The 20,496-nt window shown below is 42.1% G+C and overlaps 1 protein-coding gene across 1 annotated transcript; it reads left to right on the top strand.

Annotated features, from left to right (window-relative positions):
* Positions 1–17,798: 17,798 nt before the first annotated feature.
* LOC133553427 (uncharacterized) lies at positions 17,799–20,496 on the top strand. Its single transcript, XM_061901621.1, has 2 exons — positions 17,799–20,193; positions 20,286–20,496. Exon 1 carries the CDS (start codon positions 17,799–17,801, stop codon positions 19,788–19,790), a length of 1,992 nt encoding a protein of 663 aa, XP_061757605.1. The 3' UTR covers positions 19,791–20,193; positions 20,286–20,496.

Raw genomic sequence — 20,496 nt, 5'->3', positions numbered from 1 at the left:
GAGTACCTTGTAAGTAGAAAAGTGCAATACAAGTATAACCCATTTACATAACCCATAAACCTTATCAGTACAACACACACAGTTGAGCACACTGCGTTGGAATAAATAATAAGAAAGAAACAGAGGTTCTGTGTTAAAATTGTAACTACAAGTTATTGTAGCTTTCTTCATACTGTTCTGAAGTTAGCTTAAAGGTTTAGTTGGTTCATTGATTTAGATTATTTAATTACATTGCAGGCATGATATTACATTACACATCTCATACATTTGTGACATGTCTAAATTAACCATGATATTATATAGAGATAGCCTGGGCCCGAATAAATTGCAACGTCTACAACAGTGGTTCTCAACCTTTTTTCAGTGATGTACCCCCTGTGAACATTTTTTCAATTCAAGTACCCCCTAATCAGAGCAAAGCATTTTTGGTTGAAAAAAGAGATAAAGAAGTAAAATGCAGCACTATGTCATCAGTTTCTGATTCATTAAATTGTATAACAGTGAAAAATATTGCTCATTTGTAGTGGTATTTCTTGAACTATTTGGAAAAAAAGATATAAAAATAACAAAAAACTTGTTGAAAAATAAACAAGTGATTCAATTATAAATTAAAGCTGCAAGCAGCGTTGGTCGGGTCCGCCGTTGGCCGCCGCCGCCGCCGCCGCCGTGTCCCGAATCCCGATCTTAGTCAGACCAACATAGAGGTCTTTGTTTCATGTCTCTACGACATTCCTAACAGAAGTTACAAGCAGTTTTGTCTGGAAAAAGGTGACGGCTTTTTACAAAACTTTTATTTTGAAGGGGTAATTGCCAACTTCCTGTTGATTTTAACTGAAAGATGCCACCTATCAAAATGTAGGTCTAAGTGAGACCTACATAGAGGTTTTTGTTTCATGTCTGTCCGACGTTCCTACCAGAAGTTACAAGCAGTTTTATCCGTTTCCTCTTCCTAGGAGCAGTTTTTCTGTGTTTTTTTCAAAAATTGCAATAGACCGCAATTTTGAGTTTTAAGGTTTGGTTTTTTCACTAGATCGCAATTTCTGCCAGTCCTGATGTGTGTGCCAAGTTTGGTGAGTTTTGAAGCATTTTAAGGGGGTCAATTTACAGCTCAAAGAGGCAAAAATAGCATTTTTTGCGTAAATGTTGCTTTGAATGAGTTTTTGCAAAATTTCTGTTGATTTTGGGTATAGACCTTTTTTATTGGAAATGTAGGTCTAAGTCAGACCTACACAGAAGTTTTTGTTTCATGTCTCTACGACATTCCTAACGGAAGTTGCAAGCAGTCTGTGTTTTGTCTCTTACTAGGGGGCGCTAGCGCGCAATTTTCATTTTTGGGGTTTGGTTGCTTAATAAGTTGGTCTGCCGCTCCATACCGATGTGTGTGTCAAATTTGGTGAGTTTTGAAGCATGTTAAGGGGGTCAAATTAGGGTGCGAAGGTGCGAGCGCGCCTTGGGTTGCTGTCCCCGAGCCCCAGGGCTTAAGACGCCTTCGTCTTACTATTTAATGCATTGTGAAAGTAATGCAGTTGTTGTATTGAAGTGAAAATATCTAGCTTCCTGTTGATTTTTGCCAAAGTATGTTAATTATTCAAATGTAGGTCTAAGTCAGACCTACATAGTGGTTTTTGTTTCATGTCTCTACGACATTCCTACCGGAAGTTACAAGCAGTTTTGTCTTTGTTTTCTTCCTAGGAGCAGTTTGTCTGTGTTGTATTCCTAGGGGGCGCTAGAGCACAAATTTGAGTTTTGGAGTTTGGTTTTTTCATCAGCTCGCAATTGTTGCCAGTCCTGATGTGTGTGCCAAGTTTGGTGAGTTTTGAAGCATTTTAAGGGGGTCAAATTACAGCTCAAATAGGCAAAAATGACATTTTTTAGGAAAATTTGCGCAGGGGTTCTTTGAACGCGCGTAAAATCAAAACCGGAAAACTTATCACAATTTTGTCCGACCACTTTTTTTAAAAGGGTTCAATCTCTCTCCTGTGCAAGTTTGAAGCCGAAACGACAAACGCACTGGGAGGAGTTTCGATTTGAAAAAGGTGACGGGTTTTCACGAAAACTTTTATTTTGAAGGGGTAATTGCCAACTTCCTGTTGATTTTTTCTGCTAGCTGTCATTTATTAAAATGTAGGTCTAAGTAAGACCTACCTAGAAGTTTTTGTTTCATGTCTTTCCGACATTCCTACCGGAAGTTACAAGCAGTTTTGTCTGTGTTTTCTTCCTAGAAGCAGTTTTTTCTGTGTTTCATTCAAAAAATTTTGTAGAGCGCAATTTTGAGTTTTATGATTTTTTTTTTTCATTAAATCACAATTTCTGCCAGTCCTGATGTGTGTGCCAAGTTTGGTGAGTTTTGAAGCATTTTAAGGGGGTCAAATTACAGCTCAAAGAGGCAAAAATAGCATTTTTTGCGAAAATTTTGCTTTGAAAGGGTTTTGCAAAATTTCTGTTGATTTTTGCCCTAGAAAGTACAATTATGAAATCTAGGTCTAAGTCAGTTCTACATAGAGGATTTTGTTTCATGTCTCTACGACATTCCTAGCGGAAGTTACAAGCAGTCTGGTTTTTTTTTTTCCTAGGGGGCGCTAGAGCGCATTTTTGATTTTTGGGGTTTGGTTGCTTAATATGTTGTGGTGTCACGGTAGACCGATGTGTGTGTCAACTTTGGTGAGTTTTGAAGCATGTTAAGAGGGTGAAATTGGGGCGCGACGGTGCGGAAGAAAGAAAGAAAGAAAGAATAATAAAACGCAGCAGATTCAATAGGGTCCTTGCCATGGCAAAGGACATGGAGTCCTTTGCTGGCAGGGCGGACCCTAATAAAGATTTGTACACATAGAAGTAATCATCAACTTAAAGTGCCCTCCTTGGGGATTGTAATAGAGATCCATCTGGATTCATGAACTTAATTCTAAACATCTCTTCACAAAAAAATAAATATTCAACATCAATATTTATGGAACATGTCCACAAAAAAATATAGCTGTCAACATTGAATATTGCATTGTTGCATTTCTTTCCACAGTTTATGAACCTACATTCATATTTTGTTGAAGTATTAATCAATAAATATACTTATGAAAGATTTTTTAATTGTTGCTATTTTTAGAGTATTTTTTAAAAGTCTCACGTACCCCTTGGCATACCTTCAAGTACCCCCAGGGGTACGCGTACCCCCATTTGAGAACCACTGGTCTACAACACTAATCAAAAAATTGAAGCTGCATTTTCAAATTAAAGAAACCGCTGTTCTTAATGTTTCCCCTGGATAGCAGAGTGGTTCCTTAAGTTGTTCCTCAGAATTGAGTATTTCCATAATTTTAGCACTCTCCTTTATCTACCACAATATAGTTTCTTCATTTCTTTTAGTAATAAATTTACTTTTATTACCGGATGAACACACACAAAAGTACAGACATTTCCCAGGTACCGGCAATTAGTACCATATCGATTTAAACGGGAAAAGTAACCATTCTTAAATGTTGGTGTCAATGCTTGTGTTGCAACCAACATTGCAGTTCACTGAAGTCAAGTCAATTTCAATAAAAATGGTGTCAATCAATCAACAAGTACTCTGAAGACACGTTCCAATAAAGCAGGTAAAAGGATCTCCATGTATGTAAAGAATACCAGCTGAACCCATTCAACCTGATAAGGAAACACTCCTTCTAAGGAAGAAACATCAAACCTATAGGCTGTCAGCAGGACAGACGTCCTTGTCTTTTGTCTGGACATTCATTGTCAAATGTCAACTACCGCCTCCAATAAGAGGCTCCATTCGTCAAAAGTTCCACCGTGGTGGAGGTCTGCAATTCACTGATTGTGATGTGTGAGACCATCTTTGTTAATGTCTGAAGAAAACTCTATTGAGGCTGATGGCTGATTCTTGTAGCTTTAGTGCAACATGTAGAAGTCTAAGAAGGTCAAGAAAGTTATGTGTGAGCGAGAGCAGAACAAGCTTCTCTGCGTCTGCTGTCTTTTGTGTCTTAATAAGGTAATGTTTGGACACGCTTCACTGTTTACAGGAGCTTACCAGAAGGGGCCATTAGAGATGGCAACCAACCATGGACACTAAAGCACACTAACACACCATGTGTTCTTATCCCTCATATGGACACAGGTCCAGCTAAGGTACCCTTGTTTTTACTATTCATCCATCACATGTTTTTGACTAATCAAAAAGGGATTTTATGGACATCCAAAGGTGGTTATAGTGAAGCGTACACAAATAACATGCTCTATAAATGACTTTCAACCCTGGCTGATGCTCGAAATAATACATTCTTGCAAGGATAGATGCAGCAGGAAAAGGACAGCGAGAATATAATATATTTGTGATAAATCTCAAAAGTCCCCTTGGAAACTTTGCAATAAATGTGACGCTAGTCATTCAAATTTGTAAGAAATAAATAGGTAAAGGTAATCAAGGAATTCACTTAGATTTGTTTTTTTTTTACTTAACTATATTAATCAATCAATCAATGTTTATTTATATAGCCCTAAATCACAAGTGTCTCAAAGGGCTGCACAAGCCACAACGACATCCCCGGTTCAGATCCCACATAAGGGCAAGGAAAAACTCTCAACCCAGTGGGATGTCAATGTGAATGACTATGAGAAACCTTGGAGAGGACCGCAGATGTGCACGAGAAAGGGACAAACAGTAGGAAATTGATGGATGGATGGATGATTGGATAGAAGGGCAGCATGGTGGAAGAGGGGTTAGTGCTTGTGCCTCCCAATACAAAGGTCCTGAGTTGTCCTGGGTGTACCCCGCCTACCGCCCAAATACAGCTGAGATAGGCTCCAGCACCACCTAGGACCCCAAAAGCAAAAGGAAGAAAAAGGATGGATGGATGGATGGATGGATGGATGGAGGACACTTCTCTACAACTTTAGCTCCAGTCTTCTTCTGTTTGTTTGATATAGTCATTACTGCCACAAGTGGTGTAAAAGTGCATTACAAGTGAGAAGCCCATACCACAGCTTGGACACACATATTTTTTGGCAAACCCTTTCGGGAGCGAAACTCTGCTTCCAACCCTTTGTCATTGGCATTCTGGATTGTTTGAACTCTAAACTTTTGCTCCATGCTTACCGATGCATCCTCACAAGTGTTTTTGTGCTCTACACCTCATTATGTGCTTCCTTTGGTGAGTTTCCACGAGGCACAAGCCGTGATTCCTTGCCAGCCTGCCTTTTTGTTTTTGGTAGTTTTTTCATTTTTGTGTCTCAGTGCTCCGAGACAGCTTCCTTCCTTGTGTTGCAATAAAAAAAAACTATTTGTGACTCCACCTGCAAAGATGTCAACACATTTTGAGGCAACTGTTTCTTATTTGTTGTTTTTTGTAATGAAATCCATCAAAAGGGCCAGCTGGCAAATCTTGCTTCATCGTGCACTTGCAACACCACAGATTGTTACGAATATGCGTTGCTGATGTCAATAAATATTACCTGATGAAATCATTTTGTTAGCCCGCTTTCTTGTCAGCCTTACTGTAAGTAAACACCCACATACATTATTACTAAAAATACTATAATACTGTACAGGGTGATTAAAAAATAATACGCCAAAATTATCACTACACATTTCAAAAATGAAAAACAATAGAAAACCTGGCTTGAACACGTGTTGTACATAACTTTGAGTATTTATTTCATGCTTTACCACCGCCAGCACAGACAACATCAAGACGATATGAGAAGTCCTCTCAAACGCGCCCCAGGATGTCTCGATCCTTCGTGTTGATTGCTGCTGTTATTCACACCCCACCCCACCCCCACCCCATCCCCTTTGGGGACCACGGCAATGGACATCGAGTGGATCTAGTAAATAGCATGAGAGTCCAGTCAATAGTGGGGCCAGCAGGGAATCATCTTGAGTGGAGACGGTCAGAAGTGCAGAGACGTCCACAACTGATGCACAGAGGAATGGTCCACCCCGGTTCCCGACTTTGAACAGCTAGCGTGTCATCTGTGGTCACCTAATTACCTCTCCACGCAGGAGAGGGGGGCTGAGCAGAAAAGAGAGACGGCAGATCAACTGGTCTAAAAGGGGGGTCTATTTAAAGGCTAGCGTATACATTGAGTTTTAAGATGGGACTTAAATGCTTCTACGGAGGTAGCATCTCTAACTGTTACCAGGAAGGCATTCCAGAGTACTGGAGCCCGAATAGAAAATGCTCTATAGCCCGCAGACTGTTTTTGGGGTCTGGGAAACACTAACAAGCCAGAGTTCTTAAAATGCAAATTTCTTGCCGGGACATATGGTACAATACAATCAGCAAGATAGGATGGATGTAGACCGTTTAGTATTTTATACGTAAGTAGTAAAACCTTAAAATATAATCTTAAGCGCACAGGAAGCCAGTGCAGGTGAGCCAGTATAGGCGTAATATGATCAAACTTTCTTGTTCTTGTCAAAAGTCTAGCAGCTGCATTTACATGACGACATGACTACATGACCACAACAATGACACTCCTGTATCAAATGACCATTGATTCATTCTATTACAATGCTTTAGTTCTGAAATAATGCATGATGATTTTTGAATCACCCTTGTATATTATAATCAAGACCATATAAATCACAGTTGTATATTACATAATTAAAAAAGAGCCGTATCGGGCAGGGGTCGGCAACCTTTACCACTCAAAGAGCCATTTTGACCTGTTTCACAAAATAAAGAAAATAACGGGAGCCACAAAACTCTTGAAATTTATAATAAAATAACACTGTATACATAGTTTTTTTTTGCTTTGTGCTATGTATAAACCAGGGGTCTCAGACACGCGGCCCGCAATTAAGTATGAAGATTTGATGTTTGTGCAGCCAGGGAGTTTTATATGAATGCCCCTTATTAGCATCACGCATACAATTCCTTCCGATTTGTCCGGGAGACTCGCAGGGTGACTATTCCCTCGGACGTCGGCTGAGTAATACCCAATCAACAAAAACAAGGGCGTGCTACGATGGCACTTTCTTTAGTGCCCTCCACAATTTGCACTAACAGCTTACCAGTCAGGTCACGTGTTGTATGCGGCTTCAACAGACGCACACATGCGACTGCAAGGCATTCTTGTTCAACAGCCATACAGGTCACACTGAGGGTGCCAGTTTAAACAACTTTAACACTGTTACAAATATGCGCCACACTGTGAACCCACACCAAACAAGAATGACAAATAAATGTTTGGAAAACATTCGCACTGTAACACAATATAAACACAACATAACAAATACCTAGAATCCCATGCAACCCTGACTCTTCCAGGCTACATTATACACCACACTAGCACCAACCCACCACCTCCCCACCCCCTCCTGCGTGGTTGAGGTGGACGGGGTTTGGCGCTAGCAGGGTGTATAATGTAGCCTGGAAGAGTCAGGGTTGCATGGGATTCTGGGTATTTGTTATGTTGTGTTTATGTTGTGTTACAGTGCGGATGTTTTACCGAAATGTGTTTGTCATTCTTGTTTGGTGTGGGTTCACAGTGTGGCGCATATTAGTAAGAGTGTTAAAGTTGTTTATATCACAACCCTCAGTGTAACCTGCATGGCTGTTGAACACGTATGCCTTGCAATCGCTTGACGATTAAAATAGAGGTATCACTCAATACGTGACCGGCCGGCATGCACATAGTACTGTGTAACAGCGGGCACAACGGCATGTTTAAAATGATGTTAATGGTGTCCCCATCACAGCCCGCCCTCAATGTTGCTGTCCGGGTGAAAATCGCAGTAAGCAAACCTCAGACAATTTCAAGGAAAGGCAGTGAGGTCAGAAAACCTCCGGTAAATTCGGGAAGGTCTGCAAGTTTACAGCTGAGCCACACCAGAGTGATCAAAGAGCCGCATGCGGGTTGCCGACCCCTGGTATTGGGGATATTAAACAGAGGGGTGAGTATGTGAGGACTCAGAAGCTGTTTAACGTTGCAGGAAGTTCAATGACAGAAGATGGCTGTGCGCAGTTTCACTCTGTTTATATCCACTGACAGCATAGGAATCTGCCTCACTTCAGTGTGTGTGTGTATGTGTGTGTGTGTCTTTTTAGTCCTCCCATATTGTCAAAGCAGGAAGAGCCGTGATTAGTGGTGTCTCAATTAGAACAATGTGTACAGGTGTGCTGTCTCCGGCTGCCATCCCCCTCCTCTCTCTGCTCTCTAACTCTGCTGTCGTGGCTGCTGTAAGTCCAGTAGAAGCCATAGTGTTGGCTGCTTGGAAAATGTAGTGAGCTAAGTTACAAGCTAGTCTACATTTAATGTAGCTTTACTAGACACCATGAATTGATTAACGTGGACCCCGACTTAAACAAGTTGAAAAACTTATTCGGGTGTTACCATTTAGTGGTCAATTGTACGGAATATGTACTGAACTGTGCAATCTACTAATAAAAGTATCAATCAATCAATCAATCAATCACTGAAGTTACCCACCTGACAAAGGTAGCCAAGATCAGATACAATAAAATAGCTGAACAGATAGATAGATGTTTCATTGTATATACGTAGATACTACGTCAACTACATCAACGCTATTTTTAAAGGTTTATGGCAGCCGTTATTTTGCGGCCCCCACCTTAATATGTCAGTTTTAATGTTAGTTCGCCGGCAAATTTTATATGAATTTTATATGAATTTTATATGAATTTTTATATGAATTTTATATGAATGGCGCTTGACAGCGTTGTGTTATTTGGGTCCAAAATGGCTCTTTCAACATTCTGAGTTGCCTACCCCTGCGTTAGTGGAAAAGCGACAAATGAGTGAAAGCGACAGAGACGTTGCCATGGAGACGAGGGTTTTCTTACGTGCCTGGCTGCAGTCACACCGCGACACCTGTCCGTCAGTAATAACAGTCCCCGATAACCTGGACCAATTCAAACCGTTATTTATTTATTTTTTTGATTAATTTGCGATGCCCCCCACAATGAACACAAAATATATTTCTATATGACGCCGGATAACACTCTGGGAGCCGTCACTTTTTTGCGCTCGCTATGCTGGTATTTCCCGGCTATTATCCGCCGACCGCCGTGTTGCTGTAGGGAGGAAAAGCAGAACGACAATTATTGCGGACAAGGATGGAGTTATATGATTCATTAGTATCGTGATACTATACCAATACCAATATACCATACAACCCTAGTACACACACACATTCAGTAGACCAGGCCCTAAATGAGTCATTCCACTGAATTGGTGCTGTTTGCTTGTCGTAATGCTCTCAAAATAAAATTTCAATTTTTTTTCCAACTTCAAATGTGATAATACAAATACTGAACTAAGTATGTCTATTAGCCCATAACATGACATAACATAACATACACATATGACACAAAAATAAGTGTGGTTGGAATACACATGAATGTTCAGAAAACATACTTATTTTTGGCCTTCCCATGGCCTGCAGAGGTCCACTCCCACATCCTGTAGACTTTGTGACTACAGGGACTTCTTCAAAGGGGCTCATGTGTGATAACATGTTAGGGTACCAGGACTGAGTGAAAACCAGGGACACAAATAAAGTGTGGAATCTAAATAAATTGTTTAGAGTTTTTCGAGATAAGTAAGACAAACGTGTAGAAAATTATAACATTTCTGAAGGATTTAAATCAGAGGTGTCAAACTAATTTTAGATGGGGGGCCACATGGTGAAGAAATGACTCCCAAGTGGGCTGCATTGGTAAAATCATGGCACGATAACTTAAAAATAAAAACAACTTTAGATTGTTTTCTTTGTTTGAAAATAGAACAAGCACATTCTGAAATTGTACAAATCATAATGTTGTTGTTGTTTTCTTTTTTTTACAATTACCAATTGTGGTTAATTATATATATATATATATAAATATATGTAGGTGTGGGAAAAAATCCCAAGACTACTTCATCTCTACAGATCTGTTTCATGAGGGGTTCCCTCAATCATCAGGAGATTTTAATGGAAGCATTCACATACAATGGTTTATATAGGGCACAGAGTGGGTGGGTACAAGCAGGCGTAGGGGGGTGGTGATTGGCTCATGTGTTACCTAGGAGGTGTTTCCGTCTATGGCGGCATGTTGAAATGATTTCACTGCGCTTGTTGAGAGATGATAGATCTGGATGATATATAATAAACAGTTTCTCTTTTAAGCATAGGTTGCATCTTTTATTACCACTGTTGTAAGGTGTGCTGGATGCAAGAATTTGCCATGTTATTGAATATTCAACATTATTGTCTTTGAGGTTCCAAATGTGTTTGCTGAGTTCTGTAGAATTCTGCAAAGTCTGGTTTCTAAAGGAGGCGTGGTGATTATTCCATCTTGTTTTGAACGCTCCTTCGGTTAATCCTACGTACGTGTCAGATGCTTCCATTAAAATCTCCTGATGATTGAGGGAACCCCTCATGAAACAGATCTGTAGAGATGAAGTAGTCTTGTGATTTTTTCCCACACCTACATATTGCGCTCTACCACGGTATCGAGCACTATTCTCTGGATAATCCAATCAAGACAGATATATATAAATATATATATATATACAAATTATGTGATACTGTTCATCAGTCCAGTCATTGGTGTTCATTTTCAATTTATGAAGATAAAATGATATAAAAATATAATTACAGTATGTTATTTATGTAGTTTGATCATTTTCCTTGACTGATTTACTAACATCATGTGGTTTATTTTGTACACATGTTGCATCATCTACAAAGATACAAAGAATTGCTATTGCGACATCTAGTGGACACATTCAAAACAGCTGTTTCTTTCATTCAAAAATGTCAGGTTGATTTTTATACCTAGCAAACTCTTTCCGCAGGCCGGATAAAACTTGTTTGCGGGCCTGATCCGACCCTCGGGCCTTACGTTTGACACTGCTTATATAAATGATTATTATTCATGGCATGCAGTCAAATTTTAGAAAGTTTGGGCTGTCATCAAATGTTCAAGGTACAGTGGTTGAAATTAATCTTTTAATGTATATTTATTAAGTATGCAATGGGATCAGTGTTTAGGAAAAACATTTGAACAGTTGCTTTGATGGTGCATGTACACACTTTATTTACTGATGACCAACAGGCAAATGTTTCTTGTATGCCCAATTTAATTAGGGAGTGATTTCTCATCAATTATTTCATTCCACTTTAGAATTACCTGTCTGAAAGAATAGAATAGAATAGAATAGAATAGAATAGAATAGAATAGAAAGTACTTTATTGATCCCTTGGGGAAATTCAGCAAAAAAAAAAAGAAAATCCAGAAACTTAGTTTTGTCATATTGTTCATCTGTAAACTATATATTTGCACAATACACTTTAAATATGCATGAAATTGAAACATTTTTAAAGTTTGCTTTAGAAAGTCAAAAGACACAAGAGAAAGCACACAATGTATTGTGCTTTACTGCACCCTACAGCCAAGCCCGCGCTACGACATGTCCATTACAGAAAAAAATTCCCACAGGGGTCTCTAAACTCTGTTGTTTCTTACTTAGATGGAACAAACTTGCCTGAAAATAACAATAATACTGAAGGGGCGTGATTTGATGGAAATACAAGTTATACAAACACATGGGAAACAGTTTTTCTGTACGACATGACAACAATGAAATAAATGCTCTGATTTTCAAGGTTGCATGATGATTTAGTTTAATGTTTACCACTTAAACCATAACTCCTGGAACAAAAGACTGAACTTTGACCTAATGCTTCACCAGAGATTGATCAACGCTCAGCTTGGAGTGTTTGACGATACCGATATTAATCCCATACGACATCAGCAGGACTCATATAGTACATTTTATTAAATAGTAATAATTTGGAAAAAGCTTTGATCAAGTGAACTTAGTGAGAGAACAAGTTACTTTGATTGATTGAAACTTTTATTTGTAGATTGCACAGTTCAGTACATATTTCGTACAATTAACCACTAAATGGTAACACCCGAATAACTTGTTTAAGTTGGGGTCTACGTAAATGATAGCCATACACTAAACCTGTAAAAGATGTATGCTTCTGAAGTGGGGTTCATGTTGTGTTTTTGGCGACACTTAGTGGTCACAATAATTCATTAAATTAAAGGGGAACTGTATTTTTTTTTTAAAGGCCTACTGAAATGAGATGTTCTTATTCAAACGGGGATAGCAGGTCCATTCTATGTGTCATACTTGATCATTTTGCGATATTGCCATATTTTTGCTGATAGGATTTAGTAGAGAACATCCACGATAAAGTTCGCAACTTTTGGTCGCTAATAAAAAAGCCTTGCCTGTACCGGAAGTAGCAGACTATGTGCGACTGGTTGTAGAGCTCCTTACATCCTCACATTGTTTACAATCATGGACACCAGCAGCTAGAACGATTCGGACCAAGAAAGCGTCAATTTCCCCATTAATTTGAGCGAAGGACTGGAAAGAAAAAAAAAGGCGAGGGCAGTGGGAGCGATTCAGATGTTATTAGACACATTTACTAGGATCATTCTGGAAAATCCCTTATCTGCTTATTGTGTTACTAGTGTTTTAGTGAGATTATATGGTACCTGAAAGTCAGAGGGGTGTGGCCACGGGTGTGGTGACCGCCAGTGTCTCTGAGAAAAGCCACACAGCTGCAGGAGGACGTAAGCTCCGCTCATAACTACGGTAAGAGCCGACTTATTACAACAATTTTCTCACCGAAACCTGCCGGTTGACATGTGGTCGGGATCCATGTTCACTTGACCGCTCTGTTCCATAGTAAAGCTTCATCTTCGGGAATTATAAACAAGGAAACACTGGCTGTGTTTGTGTTGCTAAAGGCAGCTGCAATACATCGCTTCCTGCCTCCATCTTTCTACTTTGACTTCTCCATTATTAATTGAACAAATTGCCAAAGATTCAGCAACACAGTAACACTAAGCATTCGCTAATTATTTTGCGAAACGAGTTTGACCCGGCAGTAATTCAAGGAAATACTATATATATATGTAGCAGGTATATAACTTATATTGTATGCATTCCACCAAAAATCCCTCACGTTTTATTTGATTTCTCTATAATATCCATTGTCACTTTTATTTTATCAGTTTTTTAGGAAATAGTTCGTTTTGGGAGAATTTGTCATTTTATTTTGAAATCCTACCTTCTTCCGGAAGTGACGTTGAGTCCTCACTCGTTGCTGAGGCATGCGTGAGGAAATTGGTTTGCTGCTGAGTCCTGTGTTAACGCTGCCGCACTGTTTCCTGTATATTTCATACAGGTAAAAATAAATACGCCACCTGTTTCGGCTAAAGGCAACCACAGAGTCCTCTTATCTTCGAAGCAACTACACAACGCAGACTCGAACCGGTTACATTGGTGCCGTGACCCGGATGACATCGTGGATCAACACCAGTTTGATCACCGGAGGTTGTTGAACGTCAGTCACAACAACAACAACAACAAATTAAGGTTTCTTAAAGAGGGTTTCATTGAAGTGACTTTGTCCCAGTAAAAAGGGAGATTTGGTATTATTTATCTTTATTTACAAAGAATGGAAAGTTAAAAAGGAATTTTTTTTTGTGAAAAAAAAAAAAGAAAGAAGTGTCAAGTGAAAGATAAGAAGAGAAAAAAAAACACTTTCCATTTATTAATGTAATTCAATGGTTATATATATATATATTTGTTTTACTTTTGTTGACATTAACCAAACTATTTTGATAAGAAAAGATGGAATCCAATTTTGTCAATGGGACATCTGTCCGAACTGTTGATTCTGGTTTCGGGAGGGGGGCACAGCTGTTTAATACTCCAATTTCTGGTTTTGGGAGGGGGGCACATATGTTTAATTCTCACGTTGCTGGTTTTGGGAGGGGGGTGCGGCTGTCTGAATCTTCAGTCCCAAGTGCAGGTGTTGTGGGATCACCAGCTCTCAGCTCCACCCATTCAGTTAATGCCCCAGGCAATGTAGCTTCCCCAGCTTTTACTCCCACCTGTCTACCTGTTCACACACCCATTACCCATGGACCGACTTTTTCTCTTTCAACCATCCCAGACAGGAGTGACCCAGCTTTGAGTGACCTCATCACACACATCGCCCAGCAAGTAGGACAATCTATATCAGCTCAGTTAAAGGGAGAGAGTCAGACGATTGAGGGGACTCAAGCACGAGTTCAGAACTCAGGTGCAGGCCAGTCGCTCGTTGACTCCACGCTTAACCTGACTGGTGTGAAATTAGTCATGCAGTCCGATGTGAGAGAGCCTCCTGTGTACAGAGGGGATGGGTCCGACAAGCTCTCGGTACATGAATGGGAAGAACTCATGGACACATACTTGAGAAAAAGGAACATACGTCTAGAAGAGCAACATCAGGAGATGTTGTCTAAGTTGATGGGAAAAGCTAGAGACATTGTAAAGATAACACTCCGTAGCAATCCATCACTGATGCCTCATGAGAACCCAAAAGTTATTACTGACTTACTGAAACAGCATTTTAGTGGTGTGTCATGTTCCAGTATGCCTCTTGCAGACTTTTATAGCACTGTGCCTCTAGCAGGAGAGAACCCAGTCGAATACTGGATCCGCCTTAACAAAGCTGTTGATGCAGCCGAGGAGGGCTTGAGCAGGCAGGGGCGACATATTGATGATCCCCGTCGAGAGGTAACAATGATGTTTGTCAAATATTGTCCAGATCCCTCCCTTGCTGCAGTACTGCGGTTCAAAGCGCCAGATAAATGGACTGCTGGTGAAATACAGGAGCACGTTGACCGCTATCACATTGACATGAGAGAACAGCTGAACGCCAGAACAAACTGTCTTGCACCAGTAAAACATGTGGCCGCTCATATCCAAACACCTGTGTCTGAGGAAGTGTCTACACATAGCTACCCAGAGTTGCCTCCTGTCCAGACCGAAGTGAGGGCCAACTTTACTCCTCAGGTTGATGATAATTGTCTAAAGACTCTGATTGGCCTGCTTGACCGCACACTCGCCCAGAACAGCCAGGCGCTGGCTCTGAAAAATCAGCCAATGTACAGACAGCGCCCGTTTGACCAGTCACAGAGAAAACCCTGCAAGGTGTGCAAGTCTGTGGAACACACCACTCTAGTGCACTGCAGGCGGGACCACTTGTGTTTGTCTTGCTTTAACCCTGGCCATTTCAAGAGAGAATGTCCAAACTACACTCCCGTGCGGGAGGATCACATTAGACATCCACCTCAGGAGCAGCAAGGTTTAAACTAACTGACCCGCATTGGGAGGGGGGACGTGTGGGTGAGGACAATCAATCCCTCAAAAGTGACAGTAAATTAGAACAGTGCTATTTGGAAGTGTGCAGTGCAGCACCGGCTGGTGTGAAGATAATAGCACAGAACACGCATAGAGTTGAGCCATATGATGAACTATTTTACACTTCAGTCAATGTGAATAATATGTTCCAGATGCAAGGAATGCTTGATTCAGGTTCTATGGCCTGTACTTTCAGTGAAGAAGCAGAAGGAAAGATGCTGAGTGAAAAAATCTTGTTAGGACCAAGACCGATGACACAGGCAGTGGTTTTAATTGGGTGTGGAGGAAAACTCACTAAACCGAAGTGTATGTATGAGGTCGAACTGAAGGTGTATGGGATTAGCTGTATCGTTCCAGTTCTGGTGGTGCCAGGCCAGCGAGATGATCTCATCATCGGTACAAATGTGATCAAGTTTCTCATGCACCAGTTGAAGGCAAGTGATGATTACTGGCGTCTTATCTCTGTTTGCAGTCCCTTGTCATCCCCAGAGGGTGAACAATTCTTGGACCTCATGGCGAATACATCTCGTTGGAGGGGTGAGGAGTTACCAGAAAAGATAGGCACAGTCAAGCTCAAGCAGTCAGTAACTCTTTTAGCGATGCAAGAACACCTCGTCTGGGGCAAGTTGCCTAACGATACGGCTATGTCACCAGGAAGCACTGTGCTGGTTGAGCCGACCTCATCCAGGTCCATGCCACGTAACATAATGATTGGCCGTGTTGTGACACCTCTGTGGGGTGATAGGTGGGTCCCCATGAAGGTCACCAACTTGTCTGATAGACCAGTTACACTGAAGAGAAACTGTAAGCTTGCAGATGTGTCCCCTTGCTTAGCTGTGGAAGATTTTGAACTCCTCCAAGGCTCTTGTCAAATTGACAAAACTTTACTAGGCAAGCACCACACTCCAATAAGTCCTTCAGATCTCAAACAGAGACTACAAGATGTTGGTCTTGGCAAACTTGACATAGAGCACTGTCAGACTAGCTACTCAGGAAAGGAAAAGTTAGTGCGGCTGCTCGAATGTTACAACGATGTCTTCTCCAAGCACGAAATGGACTGTGGTGAAGCGAAGGGCTTTGTCCACCGCATTCGACTTACCGATGATCGGCCATTCCGCCTTCCTTACCGAAGAGTACCCCCCGCTCACTACCACAAGTTACGTCAAGTCTTGACAGAGATGGAGGAGCAAGGGATAATTCGGAAGTCTGTGAGTGACTATGCCTCACCGTTAGTGATGGTATGGAAAAAGGATGGAAACTTGAGGATTTGCACCGATTTCCGCTGGCTGAATGCGAGAACACTCAAGGACGCCCATCCCCTTCCACACCAGTCGGATTGCTTGGCTTCCTTGGGAGGGAATACCTACTTCAGTACCATGGACTTAACGTCCGGCTTCTACAACATCCCCATGGCTGAAGAGGACAAAAAATACACAGCCTTTACCACACCGCTAGGCCTGCATGAGTATAACAGGATGCCGCAAGGACTGTGCAATAGTCCGGCCGCTTTCATGCGCATGATGTTGTGTATATTTGGGGATCTGAATTTCAGTAGCCTGTTATGTTATCTAGATGACTTGCTCGTATTTGCAGCGACTGAAGAGGAGGCCCTACAGAGACTGGAGGTGGTATTCCAGCGCCTGCGACAGCACAACCTGAAGTTAAGTCCCAAAAAATGTCACCTGTTGCGATCGTCCGTCAAGTTTCTGGGTCACATCGTAGATGGAAGCGGAGTGGCCGTGGACCCTGCGAAGGTGGAGGTCATATCCAATATGTCAAGGTCTGATCTCATGGAGGATGACGGCTGTACACCTTCAGTGCGAAGGATCAAATCCTTTTTGGGCATGGTGTTCTTCTACCAGCATTTCATCCCCAACTGCTCTTCCATTGCCAAACCACTTTTTGCTCTGACTGCTGGTCAAAAGAGAAGAGGAAGGAAAAAAATAAATGGTAAGGCAGGAACATTCAGGAAACTCCAACCTGATGACTGGACTCCAGAGTGTGACGTCGCCTTTGTCAGTCTTAAAGAGAGGTTGCTGGACTGTGTGGTCCTCGCACATCCCGACTTCTCACGTCCCCTGATTCTGTCGACGGATGCTTCCTTGGACGGGCTCGGTGCAGTATTGTCACAAGTACCGGCTGGTGAAAGTAAAGCACGGCCCATAGCATTTGCAAGTAAGACCCTAAGCAGTTCTCAAAAAAATTATCCAGCTCATCGGCTCGAGTTTTTGGCGCTGAAGTGGAGTGTGTGTGACAAATTCAGCCATTGGCTGAAGGGTAATTCCTTCACAGTATGGACCGACAACAATCCACTCAAATACATAATGACCAAACCCAAACTCGATGCCTGCGAACAACGATGGGTTGCAAAGCTTGCTCCTTACACATTTAGTCTGAAGCACATCGCAGGAACCAAGAACAAAGTGGCTGACGCTCTCAGCAGGGACCCGTTTGCTAAGACCATTGGGAATAGACTTGTCTCAGAGTCCTACAGCAATCTGCTTGCCGAATCTGATGGATTTGAAGAACATTGAGTGCAGGATATCTTCCGTTTAAAAGTCCAGTGTCACCAGACGAAGAGGATGAAACGAGGTGCGACTCAATCCCGTTGCCCCCCATCTCTGGATGGCGACATTGTGAAGGCTGTTCTTGATTCTCACGACCACTGGGGTACAGCTGCAGAGTCCAGAGCGACAGAAATGGTTCAGTCCATTCAGAACCTTGTTTCACCGGGACACGACCTGCTACCTGTCTTTTCCGTGGAAGAGCTCCAGAAAAGTCAAGAGCTTGACCCAAGCATCTCTAGAGTCATGCCATTTATCAATCGGCAGAGGCGGCCCTCAAGGCGAGAGAAGGACGGTCTGGACACGAGTGCCCTAGTCCTTATCAGACAGTGGGAGAGGCTTAAAGTTATTGATGGGGTGCTCTACAGAGTCGCCAGAGATTCCATGAGCAAACAGAAGAGGCATCAGTTTGTGTTGCCCAAGAGCCTGATAGAAAAGGCCTTGCGCGGTGTGCATGACTTGGCCGGACATCAAGGGCAGGCAAGAACGATTCACCTGGCAAGACAACGCTTCTTTTGGCCTAGAATGGAGCATCAAATTAAGGACTACGTCAAGTGTTGTCAGCGGTGCATCCTGGCCAAGACACCAGAGCCTTCCGCCAGAGCTCCACTTGAGAGTATCAGGACCTCGGCTCCAATGGAACTTGTGTGCTTGGATTTCTGGAGCGCAGAGGATAGCAAGCAGCGTTCAGTGGACGTTCTTGTCCTGACGGATCACTTCACTAAGTTGGCCCATCCCTTTCCCTGTGCAAACCAACAGGCAAAGCAGGTTGCCAAAAAGTTATGGGATAACGTCTTCTGTGTATACGGGTTTCCAAGGCGCATCCACACAGATCAAGGAGCCAACTTTGAGAGTGAGCTCATTGCGGAACTGCTTAAACTATCAGGAGTCTCCAAGTCGCACACTACAGCCTACCACCCCATGGGGAACGGAGGGACCGAGAGATTTAACAGGACTCTTGGGAATATGTTGCGTTCGTTGCCACTGAAAGAGAAAGCTAAGTGGACCCAGCAAATCCAAACCCTGACATTTGCATATAATGCAACGGTGCATGAAACAACTGGATACGCACCATTTCATCTCATGTTTGGGCGGGTTCCGAGGCTCCCCGTTGATGTGATGTTCAAACAGGTCCTACATGACTCGGTGGTCGTTGATTATAACGGCTATGTAACATCTCTTATGTCTTACCTCCATGAAGCGGCCAGTATCGCTCAAAGGCATGCTATCAGAGAACAAGACAAGCAAGCCAGAGGTTACAATCGGAAGGTCAAGGGGACTTACCTGAATGTGGGAGACCGAGTACTCCTCGCCAACAAAGGCGAAAAGGGAGAGAAGAAACTTGCAGACAAGTGGGAACCAACAGTCTACACTGTCATGGACAGCAACCCGCAGACTCATGTCTACAAGTTGGAAGATGACAAAGGAAAAACAAAGGTGGTATATCGTAACCTTATCCTGGACATCAGCTTTCTGCCCATGGAGTCTGCTGATGGAGACACTTCATTAACTGAGGACAGTCCTGATGATTCAGAGGACGAGTGTCAAATGGAGGATCTCATCAACTCTTTGGAGGGGGAGAGTTCGCAGGATAGGACGAGTGCATGGGTATTGAGCGGGGCTGAAGAATCCGCCAGTCATCAACCCAGTGACGAAGTGTCTAATGATGCTGCCCAGTCTGATATGGAGCAAGACTCTTCTGATACAGAGATAGAACAGTCAGTGACACCAAATTCAGTTTCAGTGATTGATGCCAGCAGTATCCGATCGTTTCAACCAGTCACATTGCGAGCAGTTGACACAGCAGACACAGTGTCAGGGGTTGCCACAGGCCATGTCCCAACTGTTATCCTTGACACAATGTTACCAGTTGGGGGACGGGGTCGAGTAAGCCGGTCATCCACACATAAAGGCAGTGTGTTTAGAACACGTGCTGGCAGGGTTGTTAAGAAGGTCAGCCGCCTAGTAGAGACAATGGCTCAGGTACCGATTATCATGGGGGGTTCTTAAACTCATCTGGTTGGTAATCAGAGTGCCTTCTTGCCCTATTCTGTTCTGAAGAGTTGTACTATGTTTTTCTTTTTTTTCTGGGATATTGTGTCTATTGTGTTGTTGTTTGTATTTTGTTTTGCACTTTGCCACTGTAAGATGGTGCTTAATGTGTATCCTTGCAAGTGTGATTTTAGAGTAAAGTGGGCCGGGTAGTTTGGTGTACACGGCACCAGACGATTCTGGGAGGGACTAGGGCTTGCGCAACCCTTTGATTTCTCTAAACCTGTATGTCAGGTAGCTCTCAAGTTGAATATGAAGATTAGATCTCAATGTAAACCCGTGCGTATGGCCCAGTGTTACTGGTAATGTCCAGTCAGCTGCTCAGGATTTTGGTGTAATTCAGGAGGGGTGAATGTAGCAGGTATATAACTTATATTGTATGCATTCCACCAAAAATCCCTCACGTTTTATTTGATTTCTCTATAATATCCATTGTCACTTTTATTTTATCAGTTTTTTAGGAAATAGTTCGTTTTGGGAGAATTTGTCATTTTATTTTGAAATCCTACCTTCTTCCGGAAGTGACGTTGAGTCCTCACTCGTTGCTGAGACATGCGTGAGGAAATTGGTTTGCTGCTGAGTCCTGTGTTAACGCTGCCGCACTGTTTCCTGTATATTTCATACAGGTAAAAATAAATACGCCACCTGTTTCGGCTAAAGGCAA

Source organism: Nerophis ophidion, linkage group LG05 (genome assembly GCF_033978795.1).
Source record: "Nerophis ophidion isolate RoL-2023_Sa linkage group LG05, RoL_Noph_v1.0, whole genome shotgun sequence".
NCBI classification, from domain to species: domain Eukaryota; kingdom Metazoa; phylum Chordata; class Actinopteri; order Syngnathiformes; family Syngnathidae; genus Nerophis; species Nerophis ophidion.
This window is presented reverse-complemented; position numbering and strand designations above follow the sequence as displayed.

What these genes read in the sequence shown, in the direction of transcription:
- LOC133553427 (XM_061901621.1), top strand. Translation starts at nt 17,799, where the DNA reads ATGAAACGAGGTGCGACTCAATCCCGTTGCCCCCCATCTCTGGATGGC.